The sequence below is a fragment of the Numenius arquata genome, chromosome 7 (genome assembly GCF_964106895.1).
Source record: "Numenius arquata chromosome 7, bNumArq3.hap1.1, whole genome shotgun sequence".
Classification (NCBI taxonomy): domain Eukaryota; kingdom Metazoa; phylum Chordata; class Aves; order Charadriiformes; family Scolopacidae; genus Numenius; species Numenius arquata.
In genome coordinates this window covers 29838964-29865033 of record NC_133582.1, presented here as the reverse complement: position 1 = coordinate 29865033, position 26070 = coordinate 29838964, and the positions used below count along the sequence as shown (strand labels likewise).

General features: G+C 43.1%; 1 protein-coding gene across 1 annotated transcript; it reads left to right on the top strand.

The window, feature by feature from the left end:
- Positions 1 to 1157: 1157 nt before the first annotated feature.
- Positions 1158 to 24196, top strand: PLEK (pleckstrin). Its single transcript, XM_074150273.1, has 11 exons — positions 1158 to 1330; positions 4309 to 4423; positions 4726 to 4895; positions 7993 to 8148; positions 13985 to 14166; positions 15397 to 15488; positions 16222 to 16406; positions 18112 to 18216; positions 20042 to 20125; positions 21315 to 21384; positions 22272 to 24196. The coding sequence occupies exons 3-11, from the start codon at positions 4848 to 4850 to the stop codon at positions 22409 to 22411; spliced, it is 1062 nt and encodes a 353-aa protein (XP_074006374.1). The 5' UTR covers positions 1158 to 1330; positions 4309 to 4423; positions 4726 to 4847; the 3' UTR covers positions 22412 to 24196.
- Positions 24197 to 26070: the final 1874 nt, after the last annotated feature.

Sequence of the window (26070 nt, the reverse complement as noted above, 5' to 3'; positions counted from 1 at the left end):
GGCTTCAGGAGGAAGGGAAGGCCTCAGGGCTCCGGCACCGGGGCAAGGAGTTGTTCGGACCGCCGCCATCAGGGAGAGAGCCCGCTACGCAGCAAACTTTTCTAATTTATATTGGATGTGACGTTCATGGTATGAAATACTCCTGTTGGCCAGCCTGGGTCAAATGCCCAGGCCTTGCTCCTCCTTGTCCCTGCACCTGGCCAGGCTCGAAAACACTAACCTTGAATCCCACAGAGCCTGGCTGGCTATAAAATAAATATTTTCACAAATTCAGACACTAGAGTCTTCTAAAAGTGTAATTTTCCCCAGCATTAGAAGAAAAGTTAGTCCTGTGTCTCTCAACCCAGGACAGCATGGTATATGTCAACTGCATAAGCTCTTCAGTGATGCCATTTGTGCAGGCCTTGAGGTCAGAACTAAGGTGGTTTATTTATGACAGCCAACCCACAGTATTTAGGTTCCAAGGTAATGTGGACAATACCTGTAATAGACTTTTCGTGCTTGCCGGTCTTCAATTACTTTCTTAACACAGTGCTAAATTTGGAAACGTTGCGGTTTTGGGTTTCTTGTCGAGAATAGGATGCAAAGCCACAATCTCTCATTCACTAAAAATAGCCGTATATGTGATTCCATATGGAGTGAATTGTGCTGAGACTCACACCTGTCAGCTCTCCATGTAATACTGTAATTCTTTTGAGACCTCTGCGCAGAAGTGAGAAAGGGTTTTACTGAACCGTAAGCCGGACTGAGTCCTTATCACTTTTGCAAACCACATCTGTATGTTATTTTTTCCATGCAGACAATCACTTTGAACATATAGCATTTAATTTAATTTCCCCTGGAAATGCAGCTTGATTTGCTGGAGAGATGCATATTTATGGAGAATTCACATGCTCTGTTACAGATGGAGTGGGCTTATGGCATTTACAACGCAGCAAACATGTTTGAAGAAAGGCTGTGCAAGAGCTAGTAGAGAGGGCAATGAAGCTGATGTAACAAGCTGAGAAACCGCCTCTCTTTCTTGCAGCTGACACTTATTTGCAAAGATACGGCTCATTTTCAGCATAAATGCCCACCAGTCTCAGCTAGATCCCTTGCTCAGATAGATGTGGTTAATCACTTTTTTTTTTTTTTTTTTTTTTTTTTAATGCTTGCAGGAGCAGACCCTCAAGCAGCAGAAAGAAACCAGATTTTTCTGAGGAAATACAGCAGCAAGATTTCCCGTACAGGAGCAGATCACTCGCCAGTAAACCGAGCCAAGATACTGGTATACGTTGCTAATCCAGCATAATGCATTTTTACCTACTTCGGCAGAAATTCGGAGAACAGGGTAAGTTATAGCAGGTTTCCACAGTGCAGGTTACTTTCTGCCAGACAAAGTTCTATCCTCCCCTCTGTGGAGACCTAGAAGAAATGCAGCTTTTCCTCTCTCTTATGCCCAGTGCCGCTCTTTGGGAATAACTGCACAGAGACAGACGTGTGTCAGCAGTCCAGGCTGTCCCTCACTCCTGCTGTGGCACCTGTATGGTTAAGGACCATTTTGCTTCATGTGAACAATTAGGTTGATCAGGACATTTCTGATGAAAGTCCTGGGGAAAGATGAAGTGCTGATTCCCCTGAGGTGATACTCGATAAATGAAATCAAGCCTCAGTGTTAACAGAAAAGGATCGTTGCAGACACGTAAGGTATAAGGGCAAAAGGAATAGCTGAATTTTGAAGATAAAATAGAAAGAATACAGAGAAAAGAAGCATTATAAACATAGTTGCTTCCAGCTAATACTGGATGGAGGTAATTTTATGCTTTGACACTGAGTTGCTTAAGTAGCTAATGGTAAATTCTGGAGTCATTGGCTTGGTGCCACTGTATCTAGCATTGCATTTCATGCCTCCAAGGGCTTTTCATGAAGGTAAATGAGTAACTGAGCTTTTGCTAAATTGTGAAGTCAGCATCCTTTTCTGTTCACGTTAAACCACTTTTTAGTATAAGGTCATATAGGTGCTCTATTGAAGAGGATCTGTCCCTGGACATTTCATATCACCAATTCATTGTGCAGGGCCCTGTCATCCTGACTCAGCACAAACACTGAACCAGCAGGAGATGGGCTGCTGAGAGGAAAACCTGTGGAAAGGCTGCCTGCAGGGAAGAAAATGCTGGCAGATTCTTTTGTCTTTGTTCCCCATAAGCCCTTCCAGCCGGGGAAGGGGTTTCCTTTCCTCAGGTCTGAGAGGCAGCAAGGTAGAGACAGTTCTTCGTCTCTAATGCTTGCCCCAGGTTCTATAGCACTATGGCCTCCAGGGAACTAATAAAGGGATAGTTTGGCTTCCAGCCATACAGTGAAAGGTACTTAATTTGAGTTATCATTGTCCATGACCTGTATTTTTCGGTTATCCAGTCAGAGCAAAAAAAAGGTGTACCTTGTCCCAAAGGCGGAAGCACTGGAATGAAAGGGAAGAGAAGGAAATAATTCACCTCCTTAAAGCAAAAGGAATTACTGATCAAAAAAGACATTATGCAGAAGGAGTCTACAATCTCCTGTGTCCATCAAGCATCATTTTAAGGCTTATGAGAAGTGAAGGGAGCCTTCACAGAAATGTAACTCCGAAATTATAGGACAAGGGATAACTCTTTGAAAAAGGTGGTCAGCAAGCTTTTTCTCTCCATGCGGAGCAAATACTTTTGGAGAAAGTATCAAGGTCATCTTTATAAATATGGTACTAGGGAAAAGGCAGAATTGTGCTTAATGAGCAGCTTTAGTCTGGGGAGGGACTCTTTATCAGGGATTGTAGTGATAGGACGAGCGGTAACAGTTTTAAACTGAAAGAGGGGAGGTTTAGACGAGATCTCAGGAAGAAATTCTTTCCTGTGAGGGTGGTGAGACCCTGGCCCAGGTTGCCCAGAGAAGCTGTGGCTGCCCCATCCCTGGAGGTGTTCAAGGCCAGGTTCGATGGGGCTTTGAGCAACCTGGTCTGGTGGGAGGTGTCCCTGCCCATGGCAGGGGGCTTGGAACTCGATGATCTTTAAGGTCCCTTCCAACCTGAACCATTCTGTGATTCTATGATTCTATGAAATTCAGTTAGATCATCTCAGCTCTGGAATGCATCTTCAATTCATTCCAGGCCCTGGGACGGGGAGGCAGATTCTCTGCTGTAAATGTGACCATGAAGGTTTCTGATCACTTTTTAGTGATGAATTTTAACTTTAGCTCAATTTCCAAAGAGCAAGAGCATATATTAGCTATGTGTGAATTTCTATCTCTAATAATTTTAGAATCTGTTGGCTGAATGTCAAGTACACTTGACAGCCAGAGAACTGGAAAGCATGTATTCAATCTTTGATTTGCAAACTGCCTGATGGATGATTGGCTTGGTCAGCAACCAGGGCTTTTAATAGCAATCTGATCCCTCACAATAGTGTGATTTACATGAGCAAAGGAACAACGTACTGAGACTCTGTAGGTTCTAGAAGCAAAATCTGAGCAACCTAAAAATGTATAAAAGCATCACAAAAAGGTATGCTTTGAGCGGAATGCACTGCAAAGTGTACAGCCTGAGATTACTGGTACACACAGGTGCTCTGCCTGGAGATGAGACTGGAGGGATCATTTGAACAGCAGCTAGTTGAGAAAGGTCTGGAAAAGAAAATTTCAGTTCAGACAGTGAGGAGAAACGTTCAGCAGTTGGGATAGTGAAGCACTAATACAGGTAACCAAGGAAAGATTGGAGTCTCATCTGTGGGAGAACCCTAAATTAGACATCAGTGAGGAATGGGTAAAGAAAACCTCTGAGGGCTATTCTAATCTTCTGGTCCTCTATCACAGACCTTGGCAGACTTCTCTGTACTTCTGAGTAAAGGCTGAGACAGAGTCAAATGGAGAGCACGAATTTCTGCAGAAAAAAATCCCTGTTTTGGGATCTTTAGAAGTGGCAGAGGTGACAGACCCTGGGCTTTGTCCTTATCTGAATGTGCTCAGCTGTAAAAGTGATTTGGAGTCTTGTGCATGGGAGAAAACTTCGTTCTTGGCAATGCAGTAGCCTCCTTATTGCCTTCTGTATGGGGAAGAGGGGTTGTGACTCCGGTATATATCAACTTTTGGAAAATTATTATTTTGTCTTATCTTTTACCAAATACAGCCAAATGAGCTCTGCAGCAAGTAAAAGATGCTCACAGAAAGTGGCATTCTGTGGTGCTTTGTCATGTGCTGGTTTAATCCATTTGTGCCTATCTGACAGCTGACCTCTTTGGGGGGCCTCAACATCAAACTCCAAAAGCTGATCAAGTCTGATAAAAAAATTTCTTGTATCAGCAGAGGGCGCATCCTCATTACCAAGCAAGGGCCCTCCTGCTCACTGCCAGACCCCATGTGCCCACCCACTGGGACTTGGACTTTGAGGATGGGATGAAGTGACACAGTGACAGAACCGGTGAGTTGGAAACCTGTCTCCGAGATCCTTTTGGCGTGCACCAAGCAGCAACACAGTATGCCACCCTGTTTGTTGTTTTGCTAAAGCTCATGTATTTGCAGAGTGGGCCTTATTTCTTGGGACTGGGCACTAAAATGCTTATTTAGTCTCCCAGGACTCTGTCATCAAGGCTGGCCGCGTTTGATACAGTTGAGCGTTTTGTCAGGCTGCTGCCTGTTCTGTCAAACTATAAATACACACGTGCTTCTGCATTTCCCTATCTCGCTCTGTAAGAGGAAATGGGCTTGTTTTCATGTGATTAGCAGGCAGAGGAACTTGTGAAAGTGACACAGCTGTGCTGTAGAAACGCCAGCCTACAGACTTTGCTGCCAGAGGAACTTTGCTGCCAGTGCTGATAGACCCGCGAGCAGGATTGCCTGAGAACATGGAGCGAGAACCGATGCGTATAAGGGAGGGCTACTTAGTTAAGAAGGTAAGTGGGCAGTTTTAGATTGAGTGGAGGAGGAAGCTAGCTCCGAACAGGTTGGGGAGGTGTGGAGAAACACACTTGGGTTTCAGTTATTAAAAAAGAATCATTTTTTCCTGACAAGTGAACAGAATTCCTTGAGCGGTAAAACAACGTGGTGTTAGTGATTACAGAGGTACTTGCTAGCAGTTAGATCTTGTCAGAATACTACATAAGGCATTTTGCACATATCTCAGATGTACCTTTGGATCAAAAGATTTGTATTTTTATGAAGTAACCTAATGCCCTTAGTGGAAGCTTGGCAAAACAGGTAACAGCTTGGAATGGCCACAGCCTACTCGACAGCGCTTAATCACCGAGTTAAACATCAAGGAAGTACAACGAGATTAAAGAGGTCAGATCACCTTGGCCTAGAGACAGTGTGTGGGGCCATGGGTCCCCAAAAAGTTTCTCTGTTGTTGCTGCTGGGTGCTGTTGCAATGGCAACAGGGAAGTGGAAGTCGTGCCAATTTCCTAGAACAGCCAGACTCATAAGTGGCTCTGTCCTTGCAGAAGTGAGCTTGTGCTGGTGGTGAGGAGCAGCAGTGTGCTAGAGGAAGGGCTGGAGGGCAAAAGGAGCAGAAGATACAGATCAGACTGGTACCAGCTGTTTGATATATCAGTGAGGCTGCTGTGAATTCCACCACCAGAGCTTCCAGCTAGGATGAGCATGCTCCTGATTAACCTTACCTGCTAATTACATGCTCTCCTCCTCTCACTTATGCCTGTAAAGTGAAACCAAGAATTTGACCTCCCAAAGGAGTCATGCCTGCAGCCACAGCTCTCTTTGCAGGGAGTGAAGGCCATATATCACTGACTTTCTCCTCTTGATATTTATATGGTACTGGGGAACAGTGCTGTGCTTGGGATTCAGTGCTTTAGCTGGAACAATGTGGCCTCCCGTAAATGTGGGTTCAGACTTCAGTGCTGATTTAGGTCAACCTAAACATCTGTTTTTATATTTTGGGGACCTTGTTTCGTCATCTGAGCATAAGAAACAGCTAATTTTCTAATCTCGTAGTGCTGCAGATGTTAAAAAAATACGTTGTTCTACCAGAGGGAAGTTGCATGTGTTTCTGAAGTGGCTAATGATTTCAGAGAGCAATTCCAGGAACACCTGTCTGTATCTGCAGTCTTTGGAGTAGGTGTGACAATTTGATTTTTAGTCCAGGAAAATCAAATCCAGCATCCTGCTTGCTTGTCTTTCATGACATGTTTTAAGGGAGAACAGTGTGACCGTGTTTGGGTTTGCTGATGGTATGGATCTGAGACTGCTTGTCTAACTCTGCTCCGCAGTGGCTTCCATTGTCAGAGTCTGGTCTTCAGGAATTAGAGGTCTTGTCTGTTTATGAGCAGAAGTGCCTTAACCTGTGGTAAACGCACAAACAAAAGGAAATTGCAACAACTCTTGCCTTGGCTCGTCATCTTAATTGATTTCTTAGAAGAAAATCACCCCGTGGGTCAATTTGGGCTCTCAAAAATGGTGAATTCTTGTGGCTTATTTAAAAAAAGAACAAAAACAAAAAAACAGCAGTCAACCCATATGTGGTACCCAAATGAGACTCTTTTTTGTAGTTCCCTGTTTAGCGGGGTTTCCAGAGAACGCCGAGGGCAGTGACTTCCCTTTGGAAGGTAGCATTCGTTTGTGGGGCGCCTTCTGCTTCCAGTGAGGGCTGCAGGTCCTGCTCTTCGTAAGATCTCGGCTGACAGTTTTCCTTCCCCACCCTGTAATCGAACATAAGGTCCGATTCCGAGTGCAAAAGGCCTTTCTTGAAAGGTAGGGGAACCGAAAAAGATATGACAGACAAAGGGTTCATTTGGGGAGTAGGAAAAAAAAAGAAAAAAGACTCACCGTGTTTCTGTCCCGTTCACTTCTGCAGGAATACAAAATGCAAATATAACTAACACTGCCCAGTCTTGGGTGTAACAAATCAAACCAAGCCATTTGCACAGCACAACAGTGGCTGCCTTGGTTCTGTCTGCACCTTTAGCCCAGCTCGGCCACCGTGGCCTGAAGAGGACAGGGATGCTGTGGATGGAGTTGTAGGGGGGGGTGTTTATCAATGTAGGTCTCTCTTTGTAACAGAAAGAGCAGGGGAAGCTAATGTTTTTGAAGGACGGCTTCTGATTTGGGGCCCACAAATGTTGGTTGTGCTTTGTTAACTCTTCAGAGGAACTGTTGGTATTCGGCATATCTGAACGCTCATTTGGCTGAACCCAGTAAGTCATTTGGGTATCTGGGATTAATGACCCCTTTTGAAGCTGGTTGCAGACAGGACCAGAGAGATCATCTAGCTAGAGTACAACAGTCTTAGTAATTCTAGGAGTTAATTGTGCACAACACAGGTGCACAAACAGGTCATTCCTCTCTGAGTCCCTGAGAATTTTGCTGTGTGTTTCACTGTATGTAGGATCTGGCCATGTCTTTATCTCTGTGTGTCTTGCATCTAACAGCTGTGTTTCTGGAATGGGAAGTAAAAGCTTTAAAAGATGAAATGAAGCACCTCAATTCCTCACCACAGCAGCTGGAGATCTACAACCTCAGGCCTTTAAACTATTAATTACTCTTACAGTTTGCTCTTACTTGTCCAGAAATCCTCTCAGATGTATGCTTTCCTATCAGACAGCCAAGCTTCAACGACTTACTGCATTGTAGGATCAAGTCCTAAATACAGCACAGGATGCCCAAGTTAAAGAGGCAGTCCTAATGTGCCAGTTCACATCAAGAAATTTTGAGGATTATTTGTAATATTACCACTGTGTCATCTTGAAGACAGTGGTTGGGACTGATACTGAAAAGAAACACCTGGTGGGGCAGGCAATGTGATTTTGGAAAAACTTAAAGGTTCAGTGACTACAAGGGGAAATTAATGGTGGTCGGAAGAATAACAGTGTTTTTTAACTGCATAGTAAGATGGGTGCGGTTGTGGTATGTTCCCCTTGAGACACTAACTATAGTTATTTTAGTGTCAGCCAGACACTCCCTAGAAGGTCACATCTTCAGTGGATATCATCTGAAAAATTATTTATTGAACATAATATACACAGTGGTTTGTTGATGCAGGGCAGCATGTTTAATACCTGGAAGCCGATGTGGGTCGTGCTCTTAGATGATGGAATTGAATTCTACAAGCGGAAGGCTGACAACAGCCCCAAAGGGATGATCCCACTAAAAGGAAGCTCTATTAACAGCCCATGCCAAGATTTCGGCAAAAGAATGGTAAGTACTTTTTTTTATAACAATAATTGACAGTATACTTATATTCCTGGAGGCACTGAAGGAGCACAAGAGTGGCGGTTACAAATTCCTTACACTTATCCTAGTGGCTATTCTCTCTTGTTTTAGAAGGTCCCAAGCAGGCTTGGACTTTGTGTAGTGTTTGAAAGGTGTGACTCCTCAGGAAAAATTCAGGATACTTCAAGAGGAGCAATTCAGAGAGTGATTTTTTTTTTTCTTTTTTTTTTTTTTTTTTTTTCGAAATCTGAGTCTATCAGAGAGCAGAGCCAAATTATATTGCTGTGAGGACACCTAGCAGCTGAATGGCACAACACCTGTATTAAATATAAATCTAGCTGCTGTGGAATAAAGATGTGGGAAATTGTTTCATGAGCAGTGGAAGCATATATTTATTGTCAAAGAGCAATAATTGACTTGCTTAGACAGGAAGGAGGTAAATGCTGTGACAGAAATACCCAAGTAATGCTGTAATTCCAAACCTTCATGTTCATACAATCTGTATTAATCGCACATTGCATTGTTAGTTGTTGAGCTTTTGCAAGTGACTAAGAGGCATATCTATACTCGGAGAGAGTGGGCAAAATCCAAAACTGATTTGAAGTAGTTCAACTGTTGCCTGCATGTTTGGGATCTCTAAGGTCGAGGGTAGCAAGTGCACAGACTGAGGTCTCAATTCCCAGTGAAATACACAGATCGCTATATTCACAAATTCAGAGTCTTATTTGACAGAAAATAAGATACAGGAAGATAAATGTGCAAGCATACATATTTTGTTACAGGGTTCCTGAAAAATAGTTATTGGCAAAACAGGATCTCTGGTGTGAGCAAAGAATCATATATTTACCAAGTCACTTGTTATTTCAGCAACTCTTAATTTCATCAAATAGGCATTATACTCCGAGGAATTCCTCTGACAAAGGGGTCCCCCAGAATCTGGAAGACTATCCAGTTACAGTTCAAAGACATTTACTATAAGGATGCCTGACTAAAGATAGAAGCCTCTGAGAGTGTTAGAGAAAGCATGAGAGAGTGCATGAGAGGGCAAGCTTCACTTTCTCATGTGAGTAAAGTGAGGAGAATTACACCTGCCCTTAGTTTTGTGGCAAGTGGTGGCAGGGTCCCTGGTGTCAGGTTTGGACCTGCTGGCTTTCCTTTTCCCTTCCTTTCTTCTTTTCTTTCTTCTTTCTTTCAATTTTATTTTTTTCTTCTTTGTGCAGACACCATATTTGTATGGAGAAAAAAAAAGTTGATTCTTATGGATTCTTGTTAAAATCACATCTCTTAACAAATAGGGGCTCTGAACTTAAAAGCTCTCTTTGAGGCAGTACAATAAAAGGATGGGGCAGAGAATAAAGATTGCTGTTAATCCTGTGCTGAGTCAAGGAAGTTGTAGATGGCTGCTTCTCCTGGGAACAGGAGGTTTTAGAGGACTGTTACCTTGGAAATCCCACCCAGAGCAGGATCATCAAGAGCTCCCTGCTCTTCCTAGCTCTTTCTAGGTACTAGGAGTTGTCCACAGGAGACTGTATTGTCATGCCTGGAAGGAGAATTGCATGAATTGCATGGTCATGCATTCCCACCCCATAGATGTTTTTGATTCCTGAGCTGGCAAGGATGATTGTCCAACTGGTTCAGAAGGGTTTGAGACTGACTGCTGGTCAAGGCCATTCACTCTTCCTTAATGCTAACAGCTCCTGCCTGAGCCACCCTGGGACATGGCTGGGCCAACCCGACTGCTTAGCCCCTGCGCCTTCTGATCAGACCACCTGCTTCAACCAGCGTGGCTGTGTGGCACTGCGGTGCCCAGGTGCTGGCTGGGAGCCCCATGTTACAGCAGCACGGCTTTACATCTTCTGTCAACTATGAATAATAAAAGTGAAGCGTAATTACATGTGGGGAGTAGAGCACAGAGCAGGAACATTAAATAACCAAAGAAAGGAACAGAAGTTAAGTATATCTGCACACATTTGGTTGTAATTCTGCTGATTTGAAGCCATGTTTCTATGTAATGTAATTAACAAGCCTCAGCACAGCGCTCCTCACTCTGTACATGAAGTATAATGCATGGGGAGAAGGGTACTCTGTTCAAGCGTATCACAGATCTTACATTATAATGGTAGAAATTAAGTTATTCTCATAAAGCATTCTTTTCCAAGTGGTTTTGTTTGGGATTGTTCAGCCTGGAGAAGAGAAGGCTCCAGGGAGACCCTGTAGCCCCTTCCAGTACCTAAAGGAGCCTACAGGAAAGCTGGGGAGGGACTCTTTATCAGGGGTTGTAGTGATAGGATGAGCGGTAATGGTTTTAAACTGAAAGAGGGGAGATTTAGATGAGATCTCAGGAAGAAATTCTTTGCTGTGAGGGTGGTGAGACCCTGGCCCAGGTTGCCCAGAGAAGCTGTGGCTGCCCCGTCCCTGGAGGTGTTCAAGGCCAGGTTGGACCTGGTTGAGCAACCTGGTCTGGTGGGAGGTGTCCCTGCCCATGGCAGGGGGGTTGGAACTCGATGATCTTTAAGGTCCCTTCCAACCTGAACCATTCTGCGATTCTATGTTTTGTTTGGTTTAAACTCCCACAGAGACACTGGCACCAGTGTTCAAGGAGGTGTTCAAGGCCAGCTTGGACGGGGCTTTGAGCAACCTGGTCTAGTGGGAGGTGTCCCTGCCCAGGGCAGGGGGGTTGGAACTTGATGATCTTTAAGGTCCCTTCGAACCCAAACCATTCTGTGATTCTATGTTTTGTTTGGTTGGTTTTTTTAAACTCCCCCAGAGACACTGGCACCTGTATTGGTCTATAGTAGTTGCTTGGAAATGTCAGTAACACATTTAACAATAACAAAAAGATAATTTACTAGCGTATGTGCATTCTATAAAACAGGCAGAGAGGTCTGAAGTACCCGCTGTCTGCTGAAGGCAGAGTGAGAGAGATCATCACCTGCCCAAAGGGTTGCGTGGGGATGTACCAGTTTGCAGAAGATGCACTACATCTGTATCGAAGGGTGATGAAGTCTTTGAGGGTCAAGCTTTACATTATGCTTCATTTTACATTATTAGTTTAGACAGCAAGTTTTACATTCTTTTTCATTTTAGTTGCTGGGGCCTTTTCTGAGGGAGAATAGAGAAAAAAAAAGAAGGATCTCAGACCCAGGGGTTGAGGCACCCAAAACACCTTTTCATAAGTAAGATCTGATGCGGAGTTTGCTGAAGTCGGTGGAAGCGAAAAAAACGACTTCAGCAGGTGCTGGAGGAGATCCTCCTTGTTGAGTTGGTGAGACTGTTCTGCAAGTCCCTAGCCCAACTGCCCTGGAGGCGTATTTTCTCTAAAATTTGCACTGTTCAAATAGTCAAAATTGCAGCATGCTCATTCATATGAGCAACACCATCACCGGGATTGTTCTTACAAGTAGTTACTGCCCAATATGATTAAACCTAAATTTCTACGTGTATTCCTTGAAAATGTAGTATCTTGATTTTCGTGTCTTACAACTTTACTGCTGAATCCGAAGCCTCTGTACTCTATCCTGCCTTCTCACCAGTTAGGTGTCAAAACATACAGTTCTTCCTCTTATGGGAATTATTCTGGTTCTCAGTGATTTGCATCCATTTATTTTACATGGCTAGAAATGAAAGTGTATTTTTAAGACAGGAGTTCTGTAGGGTGAGAAGTGGGATAATTCTCATTAGGCCAGTTTTAAGTCCAGTCTCACTCACTTGGGCCCAGTTTGGAGCAGGGACTATTGAGCCACGAGCAGACTTTTATATCCATCTGGTTAGATTTCAGCTTTTTGAATTGGCCTGTGTGTCTGCATCAGGGCCTACCTTGAAACCTCAGGGCACATCACCAATAGACTTTGTTTACTAAATCAATTGCAAAAAGCAGGTGCTGAGAGGAAAGGAAGCAATCCTGGATTTGTTAAACAGATATAGCCTGTTCAGAAGGGGCTGCAAGTGTATATTTTGAGATTTTTATTTCAAAGTGCATTTACCACTGTGAGTTGTTCCTGATGTGAAGTTTGATCATTGCTTAATGTGATGTTAATTCTGCTATGCTTGTGCTTTCTCTGTTTTCCCCATGGCTTTCCTGTGGATAACATGATCACATATGGTTGCTCATTTTAAGTTAGGGCAAATTGATCTGACTATATTTAAAATGTTGGTGTTTAATTTAGTCTAATGGTCTAATTTTCTCAAAAGCACAAATTGATACACAACATCTGAGGAAGTCTTGGTCGCTTCTAGGATTGGAGACTCAACCTCTTCACCAATTTCGGAGGATGCTTGAATGTCAAGTTTTGTGGCCTAGCTTTCTAAAAGCTTTCCAAGTCTCCTCTGGGTACTGGAAATGAAAACTCCTCTTTAGCATTTCACTAGCATTTCATTAGCATTGCTTCTCTGCTTTTCCACTTTGAGTGCTGATTTTTCCTTTGGTAAAAGCTTGCTTTAATGCTTTGCTATTTCATTCTGTTAATCTGGTGTGTTAGCGTGACTCGTGGATACTGAGATTTGGAGAGAGCTGTCTGCTTTTCGCATGCACCGTACGTTGATTTTCAGGAAGTGGCTCTTCACTGAATAATAGAAAAGGTGTGTGTTGATGGAAATATGAACAGTGTCAGATAAGAAATAGTTACTTTTCTGTCTGAAATGTATTTCTGAGGACCCACTGCTTTGTAAATTTGAAATCTGTCTTCCTTGAAAGTCAGTGGGGCTTCTGCGCAATTGCAGGGTGTCAGAATTCTTCCCATTGACAGCCTGGAAGATGTGTATTGGAGACATTCAGAAATGTGCCATTTACAAATGCGGGCTTCAGTAGACTCATTCAGTGTTTTGATTTCATTGCTGTAGATTCACTGCTCTCTGCCCTTTGATGATTGTCTCTGCTTTACTTGCCCTCATAAAGCCGTGCAGTTTACTTGCTGATTAGCCTGTCATTTTTAGATGCCTGCTGTGTCAGAACCTGTTGTATTTATTCTAATGCAACTAGGGAACAAATTACAGTTCCCCTTACGGGGAACTATATTTTAGAGGAAGTGGAAACCCTCTTGCCTGAGTAATTAGATCCAGATTTTCCATCCAAAAGGTTACTGGGTGAAAATGAGATCAAACAGTGTCAACTTTATGTTGGTTGTTTGTTTTGGTTTTTTTTTCAGGTTGGTGTTATTTTTTAATTCTTAGAACTACCTTCAAAAGAGCTCTTCTAATTTTAGGGAAATATAGTCTTTCCATTGTTGCTCGTGTGTTTAGATAGGTAATGGTCATAAGGTATAGCCAAGGGTTGGATGTGTCATCTCCATACCAAGCCCTTCAAGGTTTGCCAGGCTACAAATGTGTTCAGCTGCTCTCCAATGTGACCGTGACCTTTTCTCCCCTTGTGAATCAGAAGCCCAGCAACACGATGTGAGGTTTTTTTTTTTTTTCCCCTCCTTCAGACTGACAACACCTCTAAGCATTAAGACGTTTACACCCACTGTAAGCCTGCAGGGTCCGGGCACTTCAGCCTTTCAGCTGTGTTGAACTTCCCAGCAAAAGTTAAACATCAGCAGCACTGATAGAGCTGCTGGTTTTAACTTCTGCTGGGATGTTCAACGCTCACCTTGGCTGTACTGACAACGTCAGGATCGCTCACAGGGAAATAACAAAAGGAGTGAGGTACCTGCACTGCCCGTTCATGTTTTTCTTCAGTGTTTTTTCAGTTTAACTGTGGCTGTAAGGCACTTTCCATAGTCCCTTAGGCAGAGGTAGGCTGTATGTCGTGGTGGTACTAGATTAATCATGCCCAACTGGCTACACAAAGTAACTTTTAAAAAAACATCATTTGTCATTCCAGTTTGTCTTCAAGCTCACTGCAGCCAAGCAGCAGGACCACTTTTTTCAAGCTGCCTACCTGGAGGAGAGAGATGCCTGGGTCCGCGATATAAAGAAAGCAATTCGTTGCATAGATGGAGGCCAAAGGTTTGCCAGAAAATCCACAAGAAAGTCTATCAGACTGCCTGAAACAATCAACCTGAGGTTTGTTCTCATAGCTCTGCTCCCCCGTTCACTTCCATCCTCAGGCAGTGTGCCAGATACGTAACCTCAGTCTGGAAGAGCTATGAGCACGTCTGTCCATGCTACCTCTCTGGTTTTCCTCGGAGTCCTTTCTGCACGACTAACAGTTTCAGAGCACACAATGTGGCAGAAATGAGCTAGCAATCAGAACTGGGAAGATCATTTTTAATAACAAAACATGCTTGTTTATCAAAGGATTTTGCTGATAAGGAGATCTCTGAGCACACTGCAGCGCAAAAGGAGACCCCAGCCAAAGTGTAATTCTTCCAGGAGAGGCATTTTTATACAATATGTAATTTATTGCAAAAATATTTTAAACTTTTTGTTTGCTCTCCAGAGAAACGCTGATGTTAGCCTAGTTTTTGTGAGGGGAGAGTGGTGCCTGCCAGAGAACTTGGAACTGGCAAAGGGAGAAGAAGAGATAAAGGGCACAGATAGGAAGCCATCTGTTTGTCAGTACTTAAAAAAATTAAGGACAACTTATTTTTTGCCTGTGATCAGTAAATAAATACCAAGATACACATGAGCCTGCAGTACTCCTTGGAGGACAGTAAAACTGCACAGGGCCAAGATCCAGCTAAATCTGACTTCGCAGGCTTCAGCAGAGGATCACCCTGACTAACAGGCCAAAGAACTTATCCTGTGACATTTAATATTTGTCCCTCTTGTCATTCCAGAGTTTCAAGGAATTAAGAGTTCTAAGCAAGTGAAAAGTGGGTGGGAGAAAGGAAGTCAGACCGGGGTCACTGAGGTTATTTAGGGCCTCCGAGAGCATGCAGGCTTTGGAGATGTCACAGCGACAGGTTTTCTGCTCAGCCAAGGACCTTTGGGGGAATGTAGCAAAGCAGCAAGCTCCCCTGTTGGCACTGAGGCTGTGGGGCCCTGTGAAGGTGCCTCAGCAATGGGTGTTCCTCTCTTCACACTACAGTCACCACAAGTTCTTCCATTCTCAACATATGGGGTTGTGGTGAGTCATCTCTACGCTCCCCACTCTGCTCCTGCAGCTGTGACAGTGACGTAGTGAGGCCTCCAGGCTTTGCAACATAAATTTATCAGGAGATTAAACTCAGCTCTGCAGAGATCAATATGCCAGCAAAACATGAAGAGCCCATGAATGACAATGATCTTATTGTATGAACTGGTGAAAGCTTTTTATTTGCTAACAGTTCCTGTGGTTCTTTTTACGCGCAGTGCTTTGTACCTCTCAATGAAAGATCCTGAAAAGGGAATAAAGGAGTTGAAGCTGGAAAAAGATAAAAAAGTGTTCAATCACTGCTTTACAGGTAAGGTCCTCTTGTCCCTCTTTTCCATACAATAAAGGTAGCACAGGGCTGAGAGGCTAAAGATAGATAAAACAACTCTGAGCTCTGTAGAGCACAGGGAAGTTTGAAAAGAAAACCTGGCATATGTTTTCTTGACCAACACAGGAGGTCCTCAAAGGACGAAGCTTGAAAGTGTTCAGTTATGGCCATGGTAAGCAAGAGAGGAGGAAGAAATTTAACCAGCGCCAGAAAGATTGATGTAGACCTTTGTAGAAATTTGCTGAAACACTTAACTCCAGAAGAATTATTCCTTTCTGAATTTTTTCATCAACAAACTGTGACACATTGCCATTCCTGTTCTGCTCCAAGTCAAATCTGTGGGTGCTAGAGTCCAAAGTCTCCCCGTTCCAACAGCACTGTGTCAGTAACATAGCAGCCTGGAAGACTGCCTTCTCCAGGCCTAGTTGTCCTTTGTACTTTCCCTGTCCCCAAGGCTTCCCAGCTCAGCCCTGCATCCCAGCTCTCTTCTCCCTCAGGTACAGTGTTCAACAGTTGCACTGGCCCCTGCCATCAATCAGATCTGCTGTACCTGGATGACCTAAGCACCTTTCCAGATGAGCTTTCTTTGTTGTCACTAAAAACATTTTTCAGGATATTGCTGAATAGATGGAGTAGGGTTGTTGCCTGTGTATTTTTAGGCTTATTTGTGTCTGTCTTGGTTTGTGGCTAATTGTATTTGTTCCTTTGTAACCAGGCACCTCTGTGATTGACTGGCTGGTGTCTAGCAACTCCATCCGAAATCGAAAAGAAGGTCTGATGCTTGCCTCTTCCCTCCTTAATGAAGGCTACCTACAGCCTGCAGGAGATACATCCAAAGCTGCTGCTGAGGGGCTGTCAGACACCCCCTTCTTAGATCTCAGTGATGCCTACTATTACTTTGTGAGTGTTGTATTCTGGTTTTGGGGTGGGTTTTTTTTTTTTTACTGTCTCAGACTTGCTGATGCTCTGCTTTTCTCAGGCTTCTTGTTGGGTTTCTTAAGTCCTGGAGGAAAGATTGTACAGAAATGGAGAGATCCATGTTAATTGTCTTTCTCTACATGGTACTCAGAATGAACTGGCTCACTTTAATATTTGTGGGCAGAACATTTTTCTTCTGGCACCCTTCTAAGTGTGAACTGAATGCTGAGATCAAGCTGGGTTCTATTTAACTTAGACTTTGTTCCTGGTGTTTTCACCAGAGACCAGAATTTAGCCATCAGTTCCCCTGATGACTCAGTGGAAGGGAAGAGTAATTCATTATCATGGGGCTTCTCAGAGTGGCACAAGCTACAAACCCATTTTTGTGCAGAGTTATCAAATCTGACTCAGTGTGTGCGCGTGCACACACACACACACACGCACACACACACACACACACACACACACACACACACAACTTGCCTGTGAGCAGAGAAGCCAAAGTTTGTAATATCCCCCAGTAACACTTGCCCTGGGTAGCTTACCCAACCTTTTCAATTTATTGCTTCATACTCTTTAGATTGATTTGAAGAACTTGCAATATCATAATCACAGTCAAATACTGTTTTAAAGATGTTTCGCTTAGGAACTTGTGCTAATAAAAAAGTATACCTTCTGTCAAGTAAAATGCTTAAATACTACAATTCGTGTTTATGTTTAACACATAGAATCACTCGACTTCAGCAAAATGAATCTCCCATTCATTTGTTTTCCTAGAATGTGTCCCTGGTAGGGAGAGTTTACCTGTGCGGCAATGGAAGCAGAGACACTGCTGGAGAAGGCAGCCTTGTGGCCGTCACAGTTCCTGGCTACCTGGGACACTTCTCCAAGCAGCCCGTGTGTGCTCTGCTTGCTTTCAGCTTGTTTCTAGTTTGACTCAATACCAATGTGGTGTGAGGAGGTCGCAGTAGATGAGTGTCTGACTTGCTGTCATACAAGTAGGCAGCACAGATGTTTACTCTAAGCCATAAAATGGTTCCCTACATTTACATCATTTGAACAGTGTAAGGTTTCAGTAAGTAGCATCATAATTTATCCGGTGTGGAATGGATGTGATGCATGGATCCTGAGACAGCCTGTGCTCAGTGCACACATCACAACATCACAGCTATAGAAAATGGCAAATTTCAAAAACTAAGGGCAGTTCTTGTTGTTGGAGAAGACAGCCTAGATGAAGCATTTTTATTCCTAAATTCTAGATGGTTCTAACGGGTGGAGGAAGAGAAAGGGTGTGTTGGGTGCAGGGATGGACAGCCCGGAGTTTATTGGCTGTGCTGTTCATATGAGCTGCTGTCTGTGTGCATTTAAAAACCTCATGAGATCAAGGCAGCCTGTCCATTATGGAGGAAATGTGATCCCAAGAATCAGGGAGAACAGAGGCACTGACATATACACAGATGCTCCAGCTGTCTTCAGATGCCCTGAGATGCATTGGTGTAGTCCTGTCTCACACTGAGATGCTTCCATGGTAACTTGGACACCTCCTCAACTTCACTGGGAGATTTTTCCAGTAAAAGGGTTGATTTTTTTGGGTGCCAAAAACAGGGTGGAGAGAAGTCGCATTTGTATGTGTATTTAAACATGCAGCAGTTGTGTAACTTCTGGATTTTCTCTTGTGATCATGCAGCCAGACAGTGGGTTTTTCTGCGAGGGAAATTCTAGTGATGATGATGTGGTCCTGAAAGAAGAGTTCAGAGGCATAGTAGTCAAACAAGGATGTTTGCTGAAACAGGTTAGTATTGTGCGTGTTCCATCCTGTCATTGGGATGATGTTGCGTGGATACAAGATTACTCTTTTACACCTAAAAGCTTTAGAGAAGAGAGAAACTAGCCTATGCCATCTCCACACTTGACAGGTTTCATCTCTGTCCCTCATGCCTTTGCACAAAGAGCGCTTGCTGTAGCACGGCAGTGGGGCTTTTTGCCCAACATTGCAAGTTTTATTGCTCTTACTATGAAATAAGACAGCTTATAGTTTTAATTAGGAAGGAGTGCTAAAGCAGGAGATGTGACAAGTCATTGGTACGGTGCAGAACTGAACTTGGGTAAGAAGGCTGCCAATCTGGAGTCCCTCTGGACACACAGCTGGATTCAGTTGCCAGTTTTCACAGGCTTTTTCAGCATACCTGAGCAAAGGAGTCCTTTCAGGCACTAATGTTTGATCCTGTCCCATTTGTAAGATGAAAGATAACTGTATACCCTCCTTTCCAGCAGAATTTTAAGCAATATGGTGAACATCATGGTAAAATCCTTACTTTCTATCAATCACCTCTCTAGGAAGCCTGTTCTGGTGTTTGACCATCTGCTCTGTTAAGAAAGTCTGAACCTCTACTGTTAAAATATTCCTCGGGAGCCTAAGAACTTTTTTGTGGTGCTTGCTTGTACTTCTCTTTCTCAGCCAGACTACTCAAAAGCAATAGAAGAGATTAGATACACATCTTTCTGCTAACTTTTACACTGTCACGTTCACATCTGCCTAATTAGTAAGAGCTTCTTGCAAACAGCATAGCTGATTGAGAAACGAGTATTTTGAAATGCTGAAAGGAAGTGATTCATGACAGTCTTCCAGTAGTATTAGGCTGGACTGGGTCATCGTCAGTGAGCTGTACATCATTGCTTGGAAGTGTCACTGCTTCTGCTGAAAATGCTTTTGGCAGACCTAGATTTTCCTCACCCATCATTTCAGTCTTGAAAACGGACAATGAGACATCTACGTGCATATTGGAATGTGGTGTTATTTCTGCTGGAGCTTCTCAGCTAGGAACCCTTTCCAGGGTTCTTCAGCCAGATAAGCCTTTTTTGTTGTTGTTTTCTGTGTAGGGAAAGAACCACCTTTAGCTCGTTGTTGCCAATAGTTCAAGGTACCTTCCTGCAAGGCACTTCGCAGCCATGCTTTCTGGCAAGCATTTAAGCCCAGTTCTCACAGACCTCATGTGAGTGTCATAGCTACCAGACTGAGAGACGTGTTTAGGGGAATCTCCCATGTCAAAGCTGTTCTGCTTTGTACAAAAAATAGAATGATAGAATGGTTTGAGTTGGAAGGGACCTTAAAGATCATCGAGTACCAACCCCCCTGCCCTGGGCAGGGACACCTCCCACCAGATCAGGTTGCTCAAAGCCCCATCCAGCCTGGCCTTGAACACCTCCAGGGATGGGGCAGCCACAGCTTCTGTGGGCAACCTGAGCCAGTGTCTCACCACCCTCACAGGAAAGAATTTCTTCCTAATATCTAATCTAAACTTTCCCTCTTTCAGTTTAAAACCATTACTCCTCGTCCTATTGCTCCACTTCCTGATCAAGAGTCCCTCCCCATCTCTCCTGTAGGCCCCCTTTAGGGGGGAAGCCATTGTGATACCAATGTGATAGCCCAGTTGTTGTGCAAAACAGTGGGATGCAGAAAAGCCCAGGTTCAAGTCCTACACCAATGAGTACTTCCTGTCCAAAATATTCAGTTTTTCGCTTTTGTATTTGCCTGTTCTCTCATGTGTGGGTAAGCTGACTGTAAGTACTTGCAGGCAAAGCAGTTCACAACATTCCTGTTTTGGAATTTTTCCTAGGGACATCGGAGGAAGAACTGGAAAGTGAGAAAGTTTGTTTTAAGAGATGACCCTGCATATCTTCACTACTATGATCCCGCTGGAGTAAGAGACATTTGATTTATTTTCCTGTTTGTTTTAGAGCAAATGCCTTGTAGAAATATCTTAGTGGAGTATTTGCATAGGAATGTGTGATAGGGAAGAGGAAGCAGGACAGCGGGGCTGTTTGTGCTCACAAGGCTTAGCTATCCTCTGGAAAAGCAGAGCGAAGGATGGTTTCTGGGGCTGCCAAGACGGGGTGGCAAGTGGCAGGTGGGGGTTACCACCAAGTGATGCTGAACTGTGCTCTCACCTTTATCTGTGATTAATCAGAATTACTATGTGCTCTCACTTGATTAAAATGAACTAGGTCATAAGTGCAAATGAACGCAATACAGTCATTTTGCAGTTTATAACTGAGATATTTTCTGTGTCAGGCTGAGACATGGCATTCCATTTCTTGTGTAATTCTAACGGGCCAAACCCTGCCCTCAGAAAGGAAGGAGCATTGCCACGGACAAAACCTGCCCCCCAAAAGCTGGCATTCGGGTAGATTCAGCCCACAGGGTTTATTTTATCCTGCATTGCTGCAGGAGCAGAGCCATTATGGGTTACAGGTTCTCTATGCTGTGCCTGTCCCCCTTGGCAGAGGCAGCCTAAACACACTGGAGAATCAACACTGAGGAGTTTCTGACCTCCCTGTTCCCAGCTTGCCTTTCCTGCTCCTGGCATCCCCTCCCAAAGGGCTGAGGTGTGTCAGCTTATAGAGACTGCTTCTTTGAAACTTAGGCATCAAAAGGCATCTTCACCCATTCTTTGACTGTCACAGTCCTCAAGTGCACAAGAGACCAACTTGTAAATAAGGGTATAGCTGCTCTTGCTGCTTGGTAAGAATACTTCTAGGATCTACTCTTTTTCTAACTAATCTTTTTTTTCTATTCACTGTGACATCAAAAGAAAAGTTACAGTTAGCACAAGGCTTATATTCTCCTTGTACCTTTTTTCAGGACATGCTAAATACTCTGCAGATCCTGAATTCCAAAGCCCGAAAGAGACTTCCTATTTATTTGCAGGTCTTCCCCCTACCACACCCCCCACCCTCCATGTCACCCACAGACTGAGGATCCCCTGGTTTCCCAGGTGACATACTAAGTCAGCAAGTGTTTGTGTTTCCATTCTGGAGCTGTAGGCAGATATTAACATGTGAACAGTTTCAGAAGCGTTGCATTTCATTTGGATTTCATGTCCTCACCAGGGAGAAGAACCCCTAGGAGCAATTCACTTGAGAGGCAGCGTGGTGTCAGCAGTTGAAGATATGCCAGACTGTAAGGAACCATATTGAATAAGCTGTGTAATAAGTTTTGGGTACATTCTTTCAATCTGCCTTGAAATCACAAGTGGTTTTTACTCAAAAGCAATCTATGTGCAATGATTCAGTAATTCTTCTAGTAACTAGTCTCTCTATTGCTGTCTTAATTACTGGAGAAGGATACTGTGGTAAAGGTAGCAACAGGGAATCTTGTGTTTTCTCAGTTGTTTAGAGAAGATTTGTCAAAAGGGTAACACCATCCCTATGTTAGGATAAGTAGCCTTGGGCAAAAGGAAGCTGAGTTTGCTCTTTTTAGTTGATGGATTTGGGATGGAAGCTTTACATTAGAAATGGTTAGGCCAACAGACTATTACTGTTCTCATTCTGTTCCCTCCCAGAACTAGTTTGTGGGGACAACAATGGTTAAGCATTGCTGCAAGGAACAGGAAACACTCATTGCGTGCATTCTCCCCTCCACTGGAGGGGCAGACTGTCATACGCAGCAAGGAAGTCTGGCATCTCAGTACCTGTGTGGGCTGTGCTGGCAGATATGGAAAGAACCAGAGATTCTGGATGTGACATGAACTTAAACGTCTTGTTCTTGTAGCTGGCAAGGCACAGGAGAGTTTGGGGAATTTGACCTGTCTGCAGGATTGCAGATCCTTCCATGATTGGAGGTCAATTAACCAGAGACTCTTGAAGGTGAAATGTGTGGAATTCATGGGTTGTTTCTCCAAGAGAGAGACCTGTCTCATGGACCCCACCTTGCAATCTGTTTGTGAAGGCCTGATCAGGCACTGCTGTAGAAAGGAAAGACGTCCCCTTACAGTGTGTAAAGGAAGAAACATTGTAAATACAATACTTTATTCACTCATAGCTGACTGACTTATTTCTTCTCTGTAGCCAAGAAGTACGATGTTGACAACATCCTCTTTGAGATCATCACAGCAAATGAAATCCACTATTACTTGCAAGCAGCCTCATCCGCAGAGCGTACAGAGTGGATCAGAGCAATTCAGGCAGTTTCTAGGACTGGAAAATGAAGATGAAGATCTGCCAGCAAGAAGACAGACAGCTGAAATTAGTTACTCAAAACAAAACGGGAATTTTAGCATTTCACCAAGAGAAAGCAATATCATCCAGAAAGGCATCCTAAGGCTTGTGGGCTGGGGGTGAGGGTGGGGAGCAAGTTTCAACTCTGTAGTGGGCACTAACAAACTAATATTTTTCCACTTGTGTTGTGATAATATTTTACTAAATTATAGCATAGAACATGCCATACTAGTGTGTGCTTTTTAGAGTAATCAGTCTACCTTGGGAAGGCTGTACCTAATATCTTTCCCAGCTGCCACAGCTGATAGTAAGTATTTCACCATTAACAGGGGACAATCATGTCACTGACTGTGAGGAACTCAACTAAGTCACCTACTGTTCAGCCTGTGTTGTTTTTCAATGTATTCAGATATTTCAAAGTCTTCCCAAGACAAACTTCACACTTTCTCCTTCACCAGATTTTTCTACTGCTTGTTCACCTATACAAGTAATGCCATAGATTTAAGGAAAGAAATCAACTCACTTGGAAGCCTGATCCACTCCTTTATTATCCTTCAGTGTTAAGGAAGGGAAGAGTGCAGGCAGATAGGGAAACACCATGTGGAAAGCTAGTAAAACTCAATGACAGCGGTATGAGGAAAAGTCTCTTTCCACTGTATTTCAAACACGAAGCAATTTCAGTTCAACTTCTTTATCACCTGGTTTTGACTTTGCTAAATTTCTCCACAAGAATCTGCTTCACTGTCCAATAGGACATTGTTTCCCTTCATTTAGGTCTCCAAAACAGTCGCTAGGGTATCACGTACTGCTGATTTGACCTGTATTTGAATTAAGAATCTCACAGGAGATGGTGAGGGATTCATGGGTTACTTATTTAAACTACTGATTGAAGTGGTTTCATTTAGGTTTTTCTTTTTTAAACTCCAGCAAAATATTCAGTCCTTGGTTCTGTGCCTTAGTAATATAAATGAAACGTTATGCTTGCTGTAACTGAAATAAACATTATTATTTTACAGGGTCAGTTTACCTGATCAATCTTTGTATTTTTGTCTGACTGTCTGTATCAAACTTCTAAGTCTTAAACTTTAAGCAGGAGTTGAAAGTCAAGTTCGTGTCAGATTCTGCATGTAGACCATTCCTGATGCAGACTGATGTTTCTGAGTGCAAGTAAACTTCAAAACTTTTAAAACTCTGTAGATCTAGTAAGATACCTTATCCTTAAGATACCTTTACTTATCCTTTTCCATCTAAGAAGAAATCTGGAGCTAAATCTTCTCTTCAATTCTGCTTAATTATGCTTGTATCTGAGCTGATGAGCCTTAATTATGCTTGTATCTGAGCTGATGAGCAGTCTTTTGTGCTGGTGTTGCTTACCACAAAGAGAACACAGCCTTGCGGGGCAGCAGGCTGGCAAACCCTCATCTTCCTGGCCATTTAAGTCATCCAGAGAAAATCAGCTTCTGGCAGGCATTTCCTGCATCTCACGCAAGCTGACAGGGCTGCTGAAGCCTGGTCTGTCGTTCTGAGGAAGGAAGACTCATGGCAAAAAGATACCCTCTTTGCACAGCCTGCTTTCTCGATAATTGCTTTGTGGTTGCTGCTTATTTTTGCTTTCAGAGCTCACTAACCCCAAAATATCCTATGGCACAGGAAAATAGGAAAAAAAAAAAAACCAACACAACAAACCCACACAACCAAACAACAGAAACTTGCCAAGCTTAGCAAGGGAGGGATGCAACTGCCAATTTTTAATAAAACTGAAAAGTTTCACCAGTCTTTGACCGTGTCATTTCTCCCCACACCCAGTCAAGGGTACAGCTGCCCACCTATGAACGGTATTTTCTCTGGTAGGTGATGCTAGTCATTGTATTTGTGGAAGAGCTATATTTGTACCAGACTCTATCAACAGGGTCTCTAACCTCACAGGTAGTTCTTGTGAAGATAGATTCCCAAGGGTTTGTAGGTGTGTCTGCTTCTTGGTGGAAAAGGGAAGATTGGAAGTCTTGGAAGTACGTCTGATGCCACCCTACCCACATTTCCTGCTATAAATGCTTTCATTTGCCTGAGACTGGTACTGGGAGTGACTCCAAACTGTTCTTCCTTTTAGGTCAGGTTCTCGTGCATTTCTGGACATCAATAATTAGCTCTATGTTCCAGGGTGAATGTGCTCTAGTCCATTTTCAGTCAAGGCCTGACAAGAAAAACAATACATTTCACAGACCTCTCTGATGAACTCTTCGCAAGGGATGAATTGGAGACCAGGGTTATTATGGGGCTCATTTTCAAAGACATTTGGTTTCCTAATTCATGGCAGTGCTTTTGAAAATCAAAGTAGGTTCCTGAATGCCACCAGCAGTCTGACTTTAGGAATTGTGCATGAGATGATGATGATTGTCACAACCCTTGAACAGAGTCAGGAGAGTTGCTAAGGAGCTACTGGAGTTGAGACAAGGTGGTAAGGACTTCTGTAATAGATGACTGTATATGGGAAAAGAAAGAAGGTTAGTTTTATATCACTACAATTTCTCGAGATAATGCTGAATTCCCTTGGACAAGATCTATTAAAAAGCAACTACGAGATCTACTATAGATTATGAGGCCACACTCAGAAGGCATGGAAGGCAAAAGGCATGTTTACTAAATGCTAGCACAAGAGAAGAGGGAGCAGGCCCATTACAAGGAACAACTAATTGAAAAACAGAAGAGCAGACCTTCACGGGCCATGCTTCCTCCATCTGTTTTCACCTTCTAACTATTTAAATCACACTACTTCTATGTACTCAGCAGTTAGTATATCAACATCAGTTCCTTTTTTACTTATAACATGAATTAGTCTTTTTTCATAGACTAAAGGACAGCAAAATAAACCATTGTGGATAAGGACTGTATTTATAATCTTCAATTACTGTAAGACTTGTATGATATAATCTACTATAAAGATCCTCTTAGGCTGATGTTTGACTTGCCTCGTCTTAGACTGAGCAGTTTTCCCCTCCCCTGGAATGCTGACTGCGTGCTTACTACAATCAGGTTTTCAGGAGCATTTATTAACCATGTATCCATAAAAACACTCCTCTGGCCACGGAGCTCTTTCTTCCATGGTGTAAAAGAGAACACGACAAACCAAACCATACACATCCCGAAAAAACAACATCCATGAGGACTACAACAGCCTTACAAGCTTTCCGCCACGGGTGTTGCTGCTTGTTACAATCCAATAAACACTGCATATGGAGGTTGTTAGGTCTTAACGTGTTTCTAGGAGTGGTTTCGAAGAGCTGTTTACTTTCCCTACACTGCAGCTTCCTTCTGAAGGGTAAGGTTAGTATTCTTTTGTTGCTAAATGGAGTTATTTTGGTGGTGTTCTTTGCACTGTGTTGTCTTTGCTTTTTATTTGAAAGAATAGTTAGCAGTGTTAAAGGGCTACTGATAACGTGTTTTTAGTAACGGAACACTTTCTTGAGGAATCTTTAACTGAAGTTCTTTCATAAAGAGGAAAAAACTAGTTAAGGCCTCTGAGTATGATCTAGTGTGTACTGGCAAATTCCTCTTTTAGAGTTTTTATTTGTATTTGTTAGTACAATATTTCAGATAATTCATCATTGCAGTAATACTCCTGTCTTTGTCTTAGATTTCACTTCATTACAAA

Coding starts and splice junctions, on each gene's coding strand:
- PLEK (XM_074150273.1), top strand. CDS start 4,848: ATGGAGCGAGAACCGATGCGTATAAGGGAGGGCTACTTAGTTAAGAAG. Junction 15,489..16,221: donor GTTCAATCACTGCTTTACAG/GTAAGGTCCTCT, acceptor CTTTGTAACCAG/GCACCTCTGTGATTGACTGG. Junction 20,126..21,314: donor ACTACTATGATCCCGCTGGA/GTAAGAGACATT, acceptor TGTCCTCACCAG/GGAGAAGAACCCCTAGGAGC.